Here is a 17,514-nt window from a genome sequence, read left to right on the forward strand (position 1 = left end):
GTTATTTTAATCCCTCTGTAATGACTTGTTGCATCACTAATTTATTTCACATACCTCTAAAGATCACCTGATAATGTCCCTTCTGTTCCTATTATATAATTGCAGTGAATTATACAGGATTGATCTTCATGTACATAGAGTTACATAGAATTTACAGCACAGAAAGAGGCCATTCGGCCCAACTGGTCCATGCCGGTGTTTATGCTCCACAAGAGCCTCCTCCCATCCCTCTTCATCTAACCCTATCAGAATATCCTTCTATTCCTTTCTCCCTCATGTGTTTATCTAGCTTCCCCTTAAATGCATCTATGCTATTCGTCTCAATTACTCCTTGTGGTAGCGGGTTCCACATTCTTACCACTCTCTGGGTAAAGAGGTTTCTCCTGAATTCCCTATTGGATTTACTAGTGACTATCTTACATTTATGGCCCCTAGTTTTGGACTCCCCCACAAGTGGAAACATCTTCTCTACGTCTAGGGTTGTTGGCTCGGATTGTTTCACTTTGGCCCCCGTAACCTGCCAAACATCCCAGACTCTCTTAGACACAGTTAATAGGACAGTTGGTGGTTCCAATATTACTGTGAAAGCGATACAAACGGACACTCCCAAAAACGGACACTTATTGACAGTCCCGAATAACTTACATTGTAACTGATACAAGCTGCACTTTGAAACCACGGACACTCGCAAATTACGAACTACAGCCTTCAATGCACCAAGTCCGTTCACAATTTAAAACGCAGGGCACGCAGGTCAGCGTGAGGCGGCAGCAGGTGAAAGAAATGGCTGTTGTGGAATGGGGAGTTCTTTACCCAGCATCCATAGCGGCAGAGAACCCACTCGATCTCTGGGATTGAATGCCTGCACGGCTCCATCCCTGGGATAGAGTGGTTTCTGTGCCGCTATGGATGCTGGGTAAAGAACTCCCCATTCAACAAAATCCCGGGAACTGCACCGGGTAACATCACATCTCACTCTACCAGTACATCAGATACTGATGAGCTGCTAACAGACCCCTACCCACCACCACCCCCCCCACAGCGCTCCAAACATTAGCAGCTGCAGCACACAGAGGGAGGGGGTCCCGGACAGGGGTCTGCAGGACATAAATCCCCCCCAATTTAGCTGGGATCTCTCATGCACTCCGGCTCTACAGCAGGCACCTCACCCTGTGCAGGCTGCCAACGTAGCAGATCCCAGGATCGTGACATCCCTCCCTCAGTGGAAAAGGATCCTGGGATGGCAATGAACAATCCAACAAACAGAAAATGAACTGAAATCACATCCTGCTGGCAGTGCTCCACAATTAGGCACGATCCCAGGTGGGGGTGAAAAAAAGAAGGAACGCTGGAGGAGATACAGCTAATCCCGGGATATTTGGTTCACCTGGTTTACCATACATACAATGACCATTTTGAAAATAAGGACACCTGATGCAAATCCCTTAGGTGTCCCTAATTTATGGGTCTCACTGTATATTTATAAGCAGAAAGGACAATGTCAAATATAATTTTATTTACACAATTAGATTTCTTACCGAGCATGCCCTGTTGTTTGAGTTTATTGGTGAAGTTTACTTTTTGATATGTTTTTGAAAGTTAGTATGTTTTTGGAAATTACAACTTAGAGATAGCATTTAAATTACCTGAGAAGTATTGGTACACTCAATCTATAGTCTTATTAAACGGTTTCTCTGTAAATCAGTGGGGTAGAAATTGGTTGTGTTTTGCATATTTTCCTGATCCAAAATGTGTGCCACGAGGTTGAATTCTGCAGCGCAGTGTTCCTAAACATCACCGGAAGTGCAGCAACGCCATATTGGTTCGGGCGCTCATAGGTGACTATGTCAGCCGCCTGAAACAATCATAAGACTTTTCCTTTAGTTGTGCTTTCTCTTCCTTATTTCTGGAGGTGGTTTTACAAAATATACAAAAAAGAATTTATGAAATTTATTCCAAGTAAATGAGGAAACAACCTGACGAGACCTCCTTTCCTGAGAGCCAGCAGCAACTTAAAAATATCTTGCACTTATTGGGCAGCGCCAGCTGTAACCATGGTAACTCCCTTGTGATGAGTGTTCCAAACAAAAGTTAATGGCAGAGATGAGTGACAAAAGAAATGCCCTCGATTAACTTATTTACCAAATGAAATGAAGTTAAATAAGCTCACACCAGAGCCACGTTCTAATAGCCACTGTGCTGTATCTTCTTTGATGAATGCACACAGGTAATGGCTTCATGTACACTCGTGTACATTGTGATAAAGCACTGTTAAACACTACTCCATACCATGCCACACAAGATGACTTGACTCTCTGCTAATCAAATGCAAGTTTCTCTCAAATTTTAACTATGCTGTACAGATACTAAATTGTTCAACGCAATGTTTATTGCATTAGCGAAGACTTGTTAGCGAAAATGTGGAGTTGGTTGGTCTTCACTCTTGAATAAGCATCGCATTTAACAGCCTTCTATGCTGTATATTATACCACAATGAAAGATGAAAGGAATTATTAGATTTACAATTATTTTGTTCAAAACATAAAAAGTACAAATCTCTATCTGTCCCGTTTCTGCTGGCATGTGATCAATGTGAGATTACTTTGGAACTATTGACCTTCATTTAATGCAGCCAGTTTTTCTCCAGACCAAATAGATTTTCCCAAAGGAAATATCTTCCAACTAGACTTGCGAGGATTTCTTGTACGGTCACTGTCACTGATGAGTGATTGGCTACAGAAGAAAAGTGAACAGCTACTTTCAATTCTTGAGATGCGTTGGTGATGTATTTTTCCCAAAACATATCAGGAGACACAGTTGCATTTATTGGAGGTGGGGACACACACAGGGTGATTTTCCTCCCTCAGGAATTGATTTCTAAAAGATTGACTTGGGGCCTGTGTGACTCGCTGTAGCCTCAGGAATTCAAGCAAGACATGTTTTTCTGTCCTTTTTATACATATGGTAATACACAGCAAAGAGGCTGATGCTTGTATATCCTGTGGCTAACCTCACCTTTAGCATTATTAATTTTGTGTGGCTACTGATCTCCAAAGGATGTGATGGATACGATGCAGCCTGCTTTTATTTTTTTCTGTTATCCTTCTCTCCTCCACTATCTCAAATAATGGTTTAGGGACCAGATCTGGGACATTCTCTTATTTTTTTTTTGTGCCTTTGTTTTCCTTATAGGTCGGCAAATTGCCTAATAGTGACCAGGGTTTATAAGGGCAGGATATCCGATTGCTTATGTTCACATATGAGTGCGAGGTCCACTCGTACTACACTCCTATGTGCATTTGTTTTACACAGGTTCAATGTACGGTATTAACTTCAGGAACTGTCCATCACAGGAAGCACCAGATATGTACAACTTTATCAATACAACTCCTGCTTTACAAATCAGGTTTAAAACTTTTATAATAGAGAAAAGAAGTGACCCATCAGAAATTAATCCAATTGGAACATCTAAATATGGACATAGCCAAGTTGTGCTTATGTGTTGATAGGTAAATGCATCACCTGGTGTGGTACTGAACCTTATAGACCTGGAAGATTCCAGGTTCAATCCCTCTCATCTGTGTTGAATGTGAACTACAATTTGCTTCAGTGTCCTTGGGCTAGGGAGAGAATAAAAAAATAGCCATGTTCCCGATCACTATACTCTGACTCTTGCTGGAAATTCCATGTGTGTGTGTGTGGGCATTGGGTAGGACAGGCATAGGCTCAGCTGTGATGCCCCACACAATCTTTCAGCCCGCTGAGTTGCTGTTTGGGCTAACACATGAAGAATGACCAATTGGACAAGGTACCAGAGAACTGGACATGAAAAAATAGTGCCTTCAATGAGAGGAGGGGCAAAACTGGATAAACAAGGGGAACATTTACAGCAATCTTGGGTTTCAGAGTTTAACAAGGTGTTGGATGATGTAAAATGTTCCAATTCTTTTCATCCAAAGGCAGCATTAATCACTCCCAGATCAGTTATAGAAAAGATTACGTGCAGCAAGAAGCTCCCCCTCAGCTCTGCCAATAATGTTTCTTGCCCTCAACATTAGAAAAGCAATCCCTGCTGAACCAAGGCAGTATTTCCATTTCTCGCACCAGCTATCGATATTTTTTTTATATTCGTTCATGGGATGTGGGCGTCGCTGGCGAGGCCGGCATTTATTGCCCATCCCGAATTGCCCTTGAGAAGGTGGTGGTGAGCCGCCTTCTTGAACTGCTGCAGTCCGTGTGGTGACGGTTCTCCCACAGTGCTGTTAGGAAGGGAGTTCCAGGATTTTGACCCAGCGACGATGAAGGAACGGCGATATATTTCCAAGTCGGGATGGTGTGTGACTTGGAGGGGAACGTGCAGGTGGTGTTGTTCCCATGTGCCTGCTGCTCTTGTCCTTCTAGGTGGTAGAGGTCGTGGGTTTGGGAGGTGCTGTCGAAGAAGCCTTGGCGAGGTGCTGCAGTGCATCCTGTGGATGGTACACACTGCAGCCACAGTGCGCCAGTGGTGAAGGGAGTGAATGTTTAGGGTGGTGGATGGGGTGCCAATCAAGCGGGCTGCTTTGTCCTGGATGGTGTCGAGCTTCTTGAGTGTTGTTGGAGCTGCACTCATCCAGGCAAGTGGAGAGTATTCCATCACACTCCTGACTTGTGCCTTGTAGATGGTGGAAAGGCTTTGGGGAGTCAGGAGGTGTGTCACTCGCCGCAGAATACCCAGCCTCTGACCTGCTCTTGTAGCCACAGTATTTATATGGCTGGTCCAGTTAAGTTTCTGGTCAATGGTGACCCCCCGGATGTTGATGGTGGGGGATTTGGCGATGGTAATGCCGTTGAATGTCAAGGGAAGGTAGTTCGACACTCTCTTTTTGGAGATGGTCATTGCCTGGCACTTGTCTGGCGCGAATGTTACTTGCCACTTATGAGCCCAAGTCTGGATGTTATCCAGATCTTGCTGCATGCAGGCTCGGACTGCTTCATTATTTGAGGGGTTGCGAATGGAACTGAACATTGTGCAATCATCAGCGCATATCCCCATTTCTGACCTTATGATGGAGGAAAGGTCTTTGATGCAACAGCTGAAGATGGTTGGCCCTAGGTCACTGCCCTGAGGAACTCCTGCAGCAGTGTCCTGGGGCTGAGATGATTGGCCTCCAACAACCACTACCATCTTCCTTTGTTCTAAGTATAACTCCAGCCACTGGAGAGTTTTCCCCCTGATTCCCATTGACTTCAATTTTACTAGGGCTCCTTGGTGCCACACTCGGTCGAATGCTGCCTTGATGTCAAGGGCAGTCACTCTCTCCTCACCTCTGGAATTCAGCTCTTTTGTCCATGTTTGGTCCAAGGCTGTAATGAGGTCTGGAGCCGAGTGGTCCTGGCGGAACCCAAATTGAGCATCGGTGAGCAGGTTATTGGTGAGTAAGTGCCGCTTGATAGCACTGTCGACGACACCTTCCATCACTTTGCTGATGATTGAGAGTAGACTGATGGGGCGGTAATTGGCCGGATTGGATTTGTCCTGCTTTTTGTGGATAGGACATACCTGGGCAATTTTCCACATTGTCGGGTAGATGCCAGTGTTATAGATGTATTGGAACAGCTTGGCTAGAGGCACAGCTAGTTCTGGAGCACAAGACTTCAGTACTACAGCCGGGATGTTGTCAGGGCCCATAGCCTTTGCTTTATCCAGTGCACTCAGCCGTTTCTTGATAGCACGTGGAGTGAATCGAATTGGCTGAAGACTGGCTTCTGTGATGGTGGGGATATCGGGAGGAGGCCGAGATGGATCATCCACTCGGCACTTCTGGCTTCTGATTGCCAATTAGTGCAAAATGATGGGCTGTTTTTGCTGTTGATTGACGCCCACAAGAACCAGCCCAAACTCATTTTGCTTTGGACTCATAATCTGCAGAGAAAGTGGAGAGTTTCATCTCATTAGTTTTGTCTTGATTCAAGTGAAAGAACTGTGTCCTCGACCCAGCTGATCTTCCTGTTATCCAATTTATTCTCAAATGGAGTAGCTGTTTTATGGAGTACAATATATTATCAACAAGAAATGTGCTCAGCATATAACACTCCACAGGAAATTCACAACCTCCACCCTCACTGTCAGTGTGACCGTGGCTTGAGGTTACATTTTGGTCAAGTCTCCATGTTCAACCACTCTGTCCGGGACAGACCACAGAGAATATGACTGGTCTCCCAATCCCTACAGGTCCGGGCCTGTGCTTGGTGGGCCTACCCATTCATGAAAAAGATGCATTCCCCTCCCATGGCAGAGTGCACCACCCACATGCCAGTCAGAATGAGTATTGTACATACTCTGCCTGAAACTCGATGGATATTAGGCATTTTCCTGAAAACCCACAAGACCCAGACATCTCTCACCTATACACGGACCACACCTCAAGAAGATCAGTATGGGGCTAGAAGCGAACAAAATCCCCACCCCAGTGACCCACAGAGGGCAATGATCCAACCTACAGGACCCTTGATTTGCCACCTGCTCAGCCAATCCCTCACGACAGTGGACAAATTACTCTGACTGCCAAGCAACGCATGTGTACAGCCATATCAACAGCCTGAATGTGCCAATGGGTTCTCTTGTAAGTAAATTGTGACGAAACTGTGCAATGACATCGCAAATATATTTGTGTATTCTACTCAGCAAAATTTAAAAAACCAACTTGAAAAAAAATCCCTGTTGACGAAGCAACAGTAAGTTGTTCAGCGGTGCACAGCTGATTAGCCATTAAATTCTAGAAACACTTTGTGCCGTATTTATTTGCTGAGGTAAGTTATGACACAGAATTAAGAATGAGAGGGGAGGTCAGAGGAAGACTCCTTACTTACACTGGTGTTTAATACCTTTTTTCTTTGATCTGTGTTTCAAGATGGATGAGATTAAAGCTAAAGATCGAACTATCTTTTCCCTGGAGAAGGAGCTAGAGGTGCAAACAGGTTACACACAGAAGCTTCAACTCCAGAAGGAGGCTCTGGATGAGCAACTCTTCCTGGTGAAGGAAGCAGAATGCAACATGGGCATGAGCAGCCCTAAGCGGGAGATCCCGGGCAGTTCACGAGATAGCACTGATCATCCAGGCAGTCCGGTAAGCACCACATATCATACTTAGATGTTTTGAGTAAGATAACTACTGCTTCAAGAAAAGAAGACTTGCATTTCTATGATGCCTTCTCAAAATGTTTCATGTACAACCAAAGGCTTTGACATGCAGTCGATTATGTAGACACATGCAGCAGCCGTTTCGCACTCAACAAGATTCCACAAACAGTAATGAGCTGAATGATCGAGTAAGCTGTTTTTGATTACATTGGGGGTGAGAGGACTGTTGGCCAGGATACTGCGAGAATCCCCTTCTCTTCTTCGAACAGGACACGGAAATCTTAAACGTTCACCTGACATGGGAGGGAGGGCTTGGGTTTAGCATCTCACTCAAAGGACTTCATTCCCATCAATACTTCACTGGAGTGTCAGCCTAGATGATGTGCTCAAATTGTGGAATGGGGAGGATCTAACTCTCTGTATTTGAGGGACATAATGGACACGAAGCATCTGGGGGTCGCAAAATAATTTATTTTATATAGGCTTCCATTAGGCCAAGTGTCAGTTTGAATCCATTGGTTGTACTCTTATCCCTGAGTCAGAGATTGTGGGTTTAAGGCCCACTACAGCCCTGATCACAAAATCCAAGCTGACACTTCAGTGCAATATGGAGGGAATGCTGCATTGTCAGGTGTGCCGACTTTTGGATGAAATGTTAAACTGCGGCCCTGTTTGCCTAATTAGATGGGCGTAAATTTCCCGTGGCACTATTCAAAGAAGAGCAAGGAGTTCTTCCAGTGTCCTGGGAAACAATCCTCCTTCAACCAACATCACCAAAAATGGATGATGAGGTCTTTTACTCATTTGCTGTTTGTTGTGCACAAGTTGCCTGTCACATTTGCATGCATAACCTAGGAATGTATAGAAGTGTGGAAGACCATTGCATTCTGGCTGGCTGGTCCCAGTAATGGCACTTTGAGTGTAACCCATTGGTTGTAAAGTGCTTTGAGATATCCTGAGAATGTGAAAGGCACCAAGTTCTTTTGTCCATTTGAATTGAATGTGAATCAGATAGACATGCACTATTCATGGTTTTTCAGTTTCCGAAATATGTCTGTTTTTCTAAAAGATATACTTTCAAATATTTATTGTTTCTTTGGCCCAGATGAAACCAATTTCCAGTGAAGTGTAAGATCTAATACAGAAACTGGTCAATAGACTTTTGTAATATGAAGATGCAACATTAGTCTCCAGTGTGTTAACTTGCCTCATATTGACATTTTTTTTATAGGTTCCTCAACTTTACAGTGAGAAAAGTTTTTAAATCCTATTCAGAGAAAACCAATCTTTGCTGTGCCAGAGTTTAATGTTTACACTTCATGAATAACTCCATTAAGTGACTTCTTGACTTTTCTCTCCTTAGAAAATAAAAAGTTCTCTTTTCAGATTGATATAGAGATCCCATAGACTGAGTTTGTCCATGTTTAGAATGTATCAATTAGAAATTACATACATAATTTGCATAACTAAATATTATGGAGAAAAAGAATTAATACTAGTTTACATTTTCTGATGAATTTTTAATCTTGTTTCCATGTTTAGTTGCTGTTTTTGATTCAGGTAAACTGAATGAACAGCTAACAGCCATCAGTGACCAGAGGATGTTTTTATCAGCACTCCCTGCGCTGCAGTCACTGCCCCATCCACATTTCACAATGTTATTTTCATTTAACGTTCTTTCACGCAGGACCTGCGGAGAAACCAGCGCAAGATTGCAGACCTTAACTCAACAATTCGGAAACTAGAAGACAGAAACACATTGCTGGTAGATGAAAGGAACGCATTGGTAGGTGATTAAATCTATTTACGATTTTGGGCAAAAATCGCACCCTGATCCTCCAGCAGCAAAACCGCCCCAGAGAAAAGTTCAACCTTGAGCCTCAGCAAGCTATTCTACCATGAGATTCATCTCAGCCCAGCTTGATCCTGTGGTAGACAGTGTGGTGGTCACTGGATGGTAATTAGGAGCGAGAACTCTGGCTTATGTTACCATCCTCCCTATTTCAATGGGCACTTAAACCAATTGTAATGCCTGTGCCACCCTGCCAGAGATTAGAGACTGGTAGTTGAACCTGGGACCTTCCTGATCTCAATGGCTCAGCTGCTCACAGGGTAAGTAGCTTCTCTGGTTCCCAGACCATGTACTGAACCCAAGGTAAATCCATGCCATTGGACACATCATGAAATTTCTCCAAATGCTTCATTATGGGAAAAAATTCTATGGGGAGTACTTTCTACTCAATGTATTACTCCTTTATGACCTCACTAGGAATTTATCATTTTTATAAAATGCAGCTTTTCTTACTGACATGGAAGCCCTGGATGGCCAACTCAAATATTGCTGATTGTCTCCATTACAAATGTTGTGGGGTTAGGGGGGAGCAGATTTAATCCAGCGTGAGACCTGCTCCAGAGCCACCCAAATCTGGGAAGCTACCCTATAGGCTGAGAAAACCCAGTATTCCCATGGACTTTCCTTTCCCTTTAAGTAATCACTTGCAAAGTTGCCTCTTACTGTAATTCCAATGTCAATTGGTTTCAGTGAGATTTTCTTGATATATATTAATGACTTGGACTTGGGTGTACAGGGCACAATTTCCAAATTTGCAGATGACACAAAACTTGGAAGTGCAGTGAACAGTGAGAAGGATAGTGATAGACTTCAAGAGGATATAGACAGGCTGGTGGCATGGGCGGACACGTGGCAGATGAAATTTAAGTCAGAAAAATGCGAAGTGCTATATTTCGGTCAGAAGAACGAGGAGAGGCAATATAAACTAGAGGGCACAACTCTAAAAGGGGTACAGGAACAGAGAGATCTGGGGGTATAAGTGCACAAATCATTGAAAATAGCAGGGCAGGTTGAGAAAGCGGTTAAAAAAGCATACGGGATCCTGGGCTTTATAAATAGAGGCATTGAGTACAAAAGTATGGAAGTCATGATGAACCTTTATAAAACACTGGTTCGACCACAGCTGGAGTATTGTGTCCAGTTCTGGGCACCGCACTTTAGGAAAGATGTGAAGGCCTTAGAGAGGGTGCAGAAAAGATTTACTAGAATGATTCCAGGGATGAGAGACTTTAGTTACATGGATAGACTGGAGAAGCTGGGGCTGTTCTCCTTGGAACAGAAAAGGTTGTGAGGAGATTTGATAGAGGTATTCAAAATCATGAAGGGTCTAGACAGAGTAGATAGAGAGGAACTGTTCCCATTGGCAGAAGGGTCAAGAACCAGAGGACATAGATTTAAGGTGATTGGCAAAAGAACCAAAGGTGACTTGAGGAAAAACTTTTTTACGCAGCGAGTGTTTAGGATCTGGAATGCACTGCCAGGGGGCTGGTGGAGGCAGATTCAATTGTGGCTTTCAAAAGGGTACTGGATAAGTACTTGAAAGGAAAAAAATTGCAGGGCCACGGGGATAGGATGGGGGAGTGGGACTAACTCAATTGCTCTTGCATAGAACTGGCACGGACTTGATGGGCCGAATGGCCTCCTTCCGTGTTGTAACCCTTCTATGATTCTATGGAAATTAGGTATAAAGTAACTGGTAATTAGGTAGTAATTGGTAATTAGGTGAAAAGTCTGCAAGTGTGATCCTGACCTGCCAGTCTCTTGCCATTTTAATTTCCCTTCCCACTCCCACTCCCACCTCTCTGTCCTCGGCTCTTACGCTGTTCCAATGAAGCTCAACGGAAGCTCAAGGAACATCTTTCGATTAGGCACTTTACAACCTTCCGGACATAACATTGATTTCAATAACTTCAGATCATAAACACTGCTCCCATTTTTTCGGACAGCAAGTGCTGGTAATGGTTCTGCTATTGCCATTCACGGCTCCTCTAGGTCTATCTTTTGTTTCTTTACTTGTCCCATTACCACCCTCCTTACCTTGACCATCATCTCTTTTGTCATTTAATCGCTCCTGCCCTCCACCCTATCACAGACCTTCCCTTTTGTTCTTTCCTCCCCATCTTTCCCTGGCTCTGTACTTGCTTAAAAACTGTTTAACCTTCAACTTCTTCCAGTTCTGACGAAAGTTCATCGACCTGAAACGTTAACTTTGTTCCTTTCTCCACTGATGCTGCCTGACATTTTCTGTTTTTATTATAAAGTAACTGTGTTACACTAGTTTATAGCATACAACAGGTTATCCTGGCAGAAAATGTGATTGTTTGTTTGGTTAGTGTTAATGATTGAGTTTCTGGCCTTTAACAATGATGATGTTTTTGAGTCGAAGATTAGGGATGAAATTTGAAATGGGGGAGGGACTTCCCATGAATGATGAAGCATATGTGTTTAACCTGTTGGACAGAAATTGTATGTTCACTGGAGTCAACTGTTGTGAATAGTTTAACATTTGGAATTTTCGTTGAAAACAATTGGATACATTCAACAATATTGACTTCAATTTCAAAAGTGTATGTTGATAGAGTTTTTATATTATATATTGTTATATCCCACAATGGTTTATCACAGGAGGGAGAAAATAATAATTTTCAATAGAAGGGAGGAGAGGCTGGGTGGGTGATGATCTTCAAGAGTCTCTAAAGGAAGAGCTTCAAGTAAGAAAACCAGAAAAATCACCTCCAACAAAGATTTTATTACAAATGAGGAATGGAGTTCTTCAATGTACTTTTGTACTCTATTATTCATGATAATAGGAACAGGAGTAGGCCATTTAGCCCCTCGAGCCTGTTCCGCCATTCAATGAGATCATGGCTGATCTGTGACTTAACTCCATATACCAGCCTTAGCCCCATCTCCCTTAATACCTTTGGTTAACAAAAATTTATCAATCTCAGATTTAAAATTAACAATTGAGCTAGCATCAAATGCCATTTGCAGAAGTGAGTTCCAAACTTCAACCACCCTTTGCGTGTAGAAGTGTTTCCTAACTTCACTGCTGAAAGTCCTGGCTCTAATTTGTAGGCTATGTCCCCCAGTCCTAGACCAGCGGGAATAGTTTCCCTCAATCTACCCTATCAGTTCTCCTTAATGTCTTGAAAACTTCGATCAAATCACCCGTTAATCTTCTAAATTCCAGGGAATACGACCCTAGTTTGTGTAATCTCTCTCCGTAATTTAACCCTTGGAGTCCAGGTATCATTCTAGTAAATCTAAGCTGCACTCCTTCCAAGGCCAATATATCCTTCCTCAGGTGCGATGCCTAGAACTGAACACTGTACTCCAGGTGTGGTCTAACCAGGGCTTTGCGTAGCTGTAGCATAACTTCTACCCCCTTGTATTCTAGTCCTCTAGATATAAAGACCAGCATTCCATTAGCCTTTTTGATTATTTTCTGTACCTGTCCATGACATTTTAATGACCTATGTACATAGACCCCTAAGTCTCTTTGCACCGCCACTGTTTCGAGCTTTTCACCATTTAGAAAGTACTCCGATTTATCCTTTTTAGGTCCAAAGTGGATGACCTCACACTTGCCTACATTGAAATCCATTTGCCACAGTTTTGCCCATTCACTTAATCTATTAATACCTCTCTGTAATTCTATGTTTCCATCTACATTGCTAATATGCTGCCTATCTTTGTTCCATTTGCAAACTTGGATATATGGCTCTCTATCCCATCATCTAAGTTGTTAATAAATACAGTGAATAGTTGCGGCCCCAACACAGATCCCTGTGGGACACCACTAGTCACATCCTGCCAATTTGAGTACCTGCCCATTATCCCTACTCTCTGTCTCCTGCCACTCAGCCAATTTCCTAACCAGGTCAATAATTTACCCTCAATTCCATGAGCCATAAATCCATTTTCTGACCACCTGAAAGCTTCTCCCTGTTGGTCCACAGCCCTGTTTAATATTAATTGATTGGGTGGTCTATGCAATCAACCACAGGCTATTCCTGACTAAACCATCTCCGGTGTGTGCAATGGACCACACCATCTCATATATCTCAGGTCAACCATGGTCACGTCAATTCTGAGCTCTCTCAAGCTCACTCACACTTGGCTCCTCTTGATTTGATGAGAAAAAATAAATTCATGTTGGCCCAATGATTGGCTTTCATGGTGAGATTTGACCATTTTGTGTCTCACAGTAAAACAAGCTTGTCCCAAAGTCTTGATCATGTAATGGGACTCTTATGATTATAAACAATACCTCAATTAAGCACAAAGTTCAGTTAATTTCTATCTTTTAAAGATTATTCAGTTACTTCCAGTGCTGTTCTTAACATTTTGGCACTTCACACGGAATAATAGATTTTAAATTGGATCACAGTATATTGGCTGAATTGGTTCAATCTTTATAACATATTATTATTGACTGAATGGAGCCAAGGGGATTACTAGTTGACAGCACTGAACATTGAGAACTGCGTAATGCCCGAGGACACCAAACAGTTATGTGACATGTGGTAAGGAATCAAAAGGTCAAACAAAATTAATTTTGAACTCGTGTTTCCAGCTGAAGCGAACACGTGAAGCTGAAAAACAATATAAACCTCTCCTGGAGAAGAACAAGTGCCTGACTAAGAGAAACGATGATTTGACTCAGTCTTTGCAACGCATGGAGGAGAAACTCAAAGTACTTAACAGAGAAAATGCAGAAATGGTAATTTCCAAGTATGACATACTTTTGTTTCTCTACCTCCCTCAAGTAAATGATATCAGAATTTTACAACGTTATCCACATTATCTTCTGTTTGTATTTATTTGGATTTATTGATGTATTCCAACTTTTCAAAGAAACACCATGGCCCCGATTTTAATTCCCGGCGGGTTTTGGGCAGGTGGATGGCAAGGTGAGTTAGAAACTCAACTGCAGCTACAGAAAAGAGGCACTGGCTATTTTAACTACGGGGCCTGATTTAAATCCCGCTGGCCAACTTCCTGCCCATTCCGGGTGTGAAGTTGGTGGGAAGCAGTGGAAAATGATGAAATTCTTAACTTTTTCACCCTCTCCTGGCGGGGAGGGTTGGGGGGGGGGGCAGTCTGACGCTCTCCAGGGAGACCGATCCTCTCCGGGATAGGCCGATCCTTTCCGGGGGGCCTGATGCTCTCCGGAGGTGGGGAGGGGGGTCTGACGCTCTCTGGGGTGGGGTCTGATGCTCTCCAGGGGTCTGACCCTCTCTTGGTGGGGGTGGGGGTGGGGTCTGATGCTCTCCGGGGCGGGGGCTGACGCTCTCTGGGGGTTGATCCGACCTGGTTCAGTTTGGTGGGAAGGCCGCAGCAGTTTCCCCGCTCAGGTCTGAGTTAAAATTGCAGTCAAGTCCCGATAACATCACTGGCACCAGCCATGCATATGTGAAGAAGGACCCCACCGGCTTTGGGCAGGTGTCCTCGCCACCGGCTTTGGGCAGGTGTCCTCGCCACCGGCTTTGGGCAGGTGTCCTCGCCACCGGCTTTGGGCAGGTGTCCTCGCCACCGGCTTTGGGCAGGTGTCCTCACTACTTGCTCGGGAGACTAGGTTAAAATCTCGTAGGGTGGGATCCTGATGGCTTTCAGATGGGTAAGTAACCTGCCGATTTCAACTGCCTACCCGCCCGGTTTTCGCCAAGTGAGTCGGGCTAAAATCGCCCCACCTTCTTGAAAGAATGTCCATAGAAGTTTTATTTCAATTGATGACAAACAGACGATCCGACACATGAACTGGATTGAAATTCTTCATTTGCACACGATGTCTTCTGGCTCTTTTTCCTCCCCAAACATTATAAGGTTTGTCAAGCTTCTTTTCAATGAGAACTCTGCCCTTTAAATCCTCTGTGAGTTGTTTGTAGTAAAATCACAAGCATGATTATCTCTCCCCTTCCAAACCATAACCATCACCTTCTTTAAAAAAAAAGAACTCTCCCTCCATCACATCCATCATCTCTAACTACTGTCCCAACTCCACCCTCCCTTTTCCGCTAAGTTCTTGAATATGTCGTCGCTTCCCAGCTCCAGGCCCATCACGTCCGTAACTCACTGACTGCTTCCGTCCTTCTCAGAGCACTGAAATGGCCCTAAGGTATTATCCATCTTCATTCTCTTCGACCCTTTTGTAGTATTTGATATGGTTGACCATGCAATTCTCCTCCAATGCCTCTCTTCTGTTGTCCAGCTCATGGGGCTGTCTATGCCTATGGTTCTCTTCTCCCTTCATCACTCTTCATTGTCCCTCTTTCTATGTCTGCTTCATTTGCTCTTCCCGTTGCTCTACTAGTTTGAGTTGTGTTGTGATACGATTCCTACAGTTCCGAATGCACGAATCTCCAGCAATTACTTTTGTTCCCACTCCCGCATCGTCACCTCTCTGCTCCCCCAAGGATATATGATTGGCCCCTCCTTTTCCTTATCTACAGTGATATCATTCACAGACATTGGATCAGTTTCCTCATGTATGGTGATGATAAGTAACTTTACATCTGCATCACTTGCCTCGACCCCTTCATGGCCTCCGTGCTGTCAAACTACTTGTCCTACATGAAGTCCTGGATGAATTACAACTTTCTGCAGCTCGGCATCAGGAAGGCCCAACCACCATCTTTGGCCCCCACCACAAACTCTGCTCCCTTGCCACTATTCCGTTCTCTGGTCACTGTCTCAGGTTGAACCAGCCCATCCACAATCTTGGAATCCCGTTCAAGCTGAGATTTAAATTCCACATTCTATCCAACACCAAAATTGCTTACTTCCACCTCCAAAAGATTGCCTGTCTCTTCCTATACCTGAACCCCTCCGATGTCGAAACTCTTTGTCACCGCCAGACTTAAATATTCCAACACTCTCCTTCCTGGCCCACATCCTTCCTCATCCATAAACTTCAATTTGTCCAAAGCTGGCACTTACATCCTGGCCTGCTCACCGACCATTCCTAACCCATAAAATTTAAGATCCTTACCTATGAAATCCCTCTATGACCTCACCCCAGCCTATCTCTGCAATCTCCTCCAATCCTATATCTCCCATTCCAATTCTCTGACTGCAGCATTCTCCAACCCTCTGCCTCATCATTGGTTACACCATTGGCCTTTAGCCTAGTCCTTGGTCCCAGTCTCTGAAATAAGCCCTCCTCCCACTAAATGGTTTGGCTTCTTCACCTCTCTTTTTACCTTTTAAAAACATTCGTAAAACCCACTTCTTTGGCCAAGCTTTTGGTTACCCCTCCTAATCTCTCCCTTCTTGGCTCATAGAAGCATAGAAACATAGAAAATAGGAGCAGGAGTAGGCCATTCGGCCCTTCGACCTGCTCTGCCATTCAATATGACCATGGCTGATCCTCCATCTCAATACCATATTCCTGCTCTCTCCCCATACCCCTTGATGCCTTTTGTGCCTAGAAATCTATCTATCTCCTTCTTAAATATATTCAGTGACTTGGCCTCCACAGCCTTCTGTGGTAGAGAATTCCACAGGTTCACCACCCTCTGAGTGAAGAAATTTCTCCTCATCTCAGTCCTAAATGTCCTACCCCATATCCTGAGACTGTGACCCCTCGTACTGGACCACCCAGCCAGGGGAAACATCCTCCCTGCATCCAGTCTGAGTAGCTCAGTCTGTCAGAATTTTATACGTTTCAATGAGATCCCCTCTCATTCTTCTAAACTCTAGTGAATACAGGCCTAGTCAACCCAATTTCTCTTCATACGACAGTCCTGCCATCCCAGGAATCAGTCTGGTGAACCTTCGTTGCACTCCCTCTATGGCAAGTATATCCTTTCTTAGGTCAGGAGACCAAAACTGCACACAATACTCCAGGTGTGGTCTCGCCAAGGCCCTGTATAACTGCAGTAAGACATCCTTGCTCCTGTACTCAAATCCTCTTGCAATAAAGGCCAGCATACCATTTGCCTTCCTAACTGCTTGCTGCACCTGCATGTTTGCTTTCGGTGACTGGTGTACAAGGACACCCAGGTCCCTTTGTACTTCAACATTTCCCAATCTGTCACCTTTTAAATAATACTCTGCCTTTCTTTTTTTCCTTCCAAAGTGGATAACTTCACATTTATCCACGTTATACTGCATCTGCCATGTATTTTCCCACTCACTCAACTTGTCTAAATCGCCTTGAAGCCTCTTTGCATCCTCCTCACAACTCACGGTCCCACCTAGTTTTGTGTCGTCAGCAAACTTGGAAATATTACATTTGATTCCCTCATCCAAATCATTGATATATATTGTGAATAGCTGGGGCCCAAGCACTGATCCCTGCGGTACCCCATTAGTCACTGCCTGCCACCCCGAAAAGGACCCATTTTTTCCTACTTGCTGTTTCCTGTCTGTTAACCAATTTTCAATCCATGCCAGTATACTACCGCCAATCCCATGTGCTTTAATTTTGCACACTAACCTCTTATGTGGGACTTTATCAAAGGCCTTCTGAAAATCCAAATACACCACATCCACTGGTTCTCCCTTATCTATTCTACCAGTTACATCCTCAAAAAAC

At 43.9% G+C, this 17,514-nt stretch overlaps 1 protein-coding gene across 5 annotated transcripts in view; it reads left to right on the top strand.

Annotated features, from left to right (window-relative positions):
- The window catches only part of LOC137332582 (janus kinase and microtubule-interacting protein 2-like), a 344,895-nt gene that overhangs the window by 125,245 nt on the left and 202,136 nt on the right, over positions 1 to 17,514 (top strand). For all 5 annotated transcript variants that reach the window (XR_010965701.1, XR_010965702.1, XR_010965703.1 and 2 more), the window contains exons 5-7: positions 6,891 to 7,106; positions 8,808 to 8,906; positions 13,552 to 13,698. Coding sequence is in view for 1 of the 5 variants with exons in the window: in XM_067996512.1 (XP_067852613.1) it covers positions 6,891 to 7,106; positions 8,808 to 8,906; positions 13,552 to 13,698 (462 nt within the window). In the remaining 4 variants the exon portion in view is untranslated. The remainder of the gene's footprint in view (positions 1 to 6,890; positions 7,107 to 8,807; positions 8,907 to 13,551; positions 13,699 to 17,514) is intronic.

The sequence above is a fragment of the Heptranchias perlo genome, chromosome 14, assembly GCF_035084215.1.
Source record: "Heptranchias perlo isolate sHepPer1 chromosome 14, sHepPer1.hap1, whole genome shotgun sequence".
Classification (NCBI taxonomy): domain Eukaryota; kingdom Metazoa; phylum Chordata; class Chondrichthyes; order Hexanchiformes; family Hexanchidae; genus Heptranchias; species Heptranchias perlo.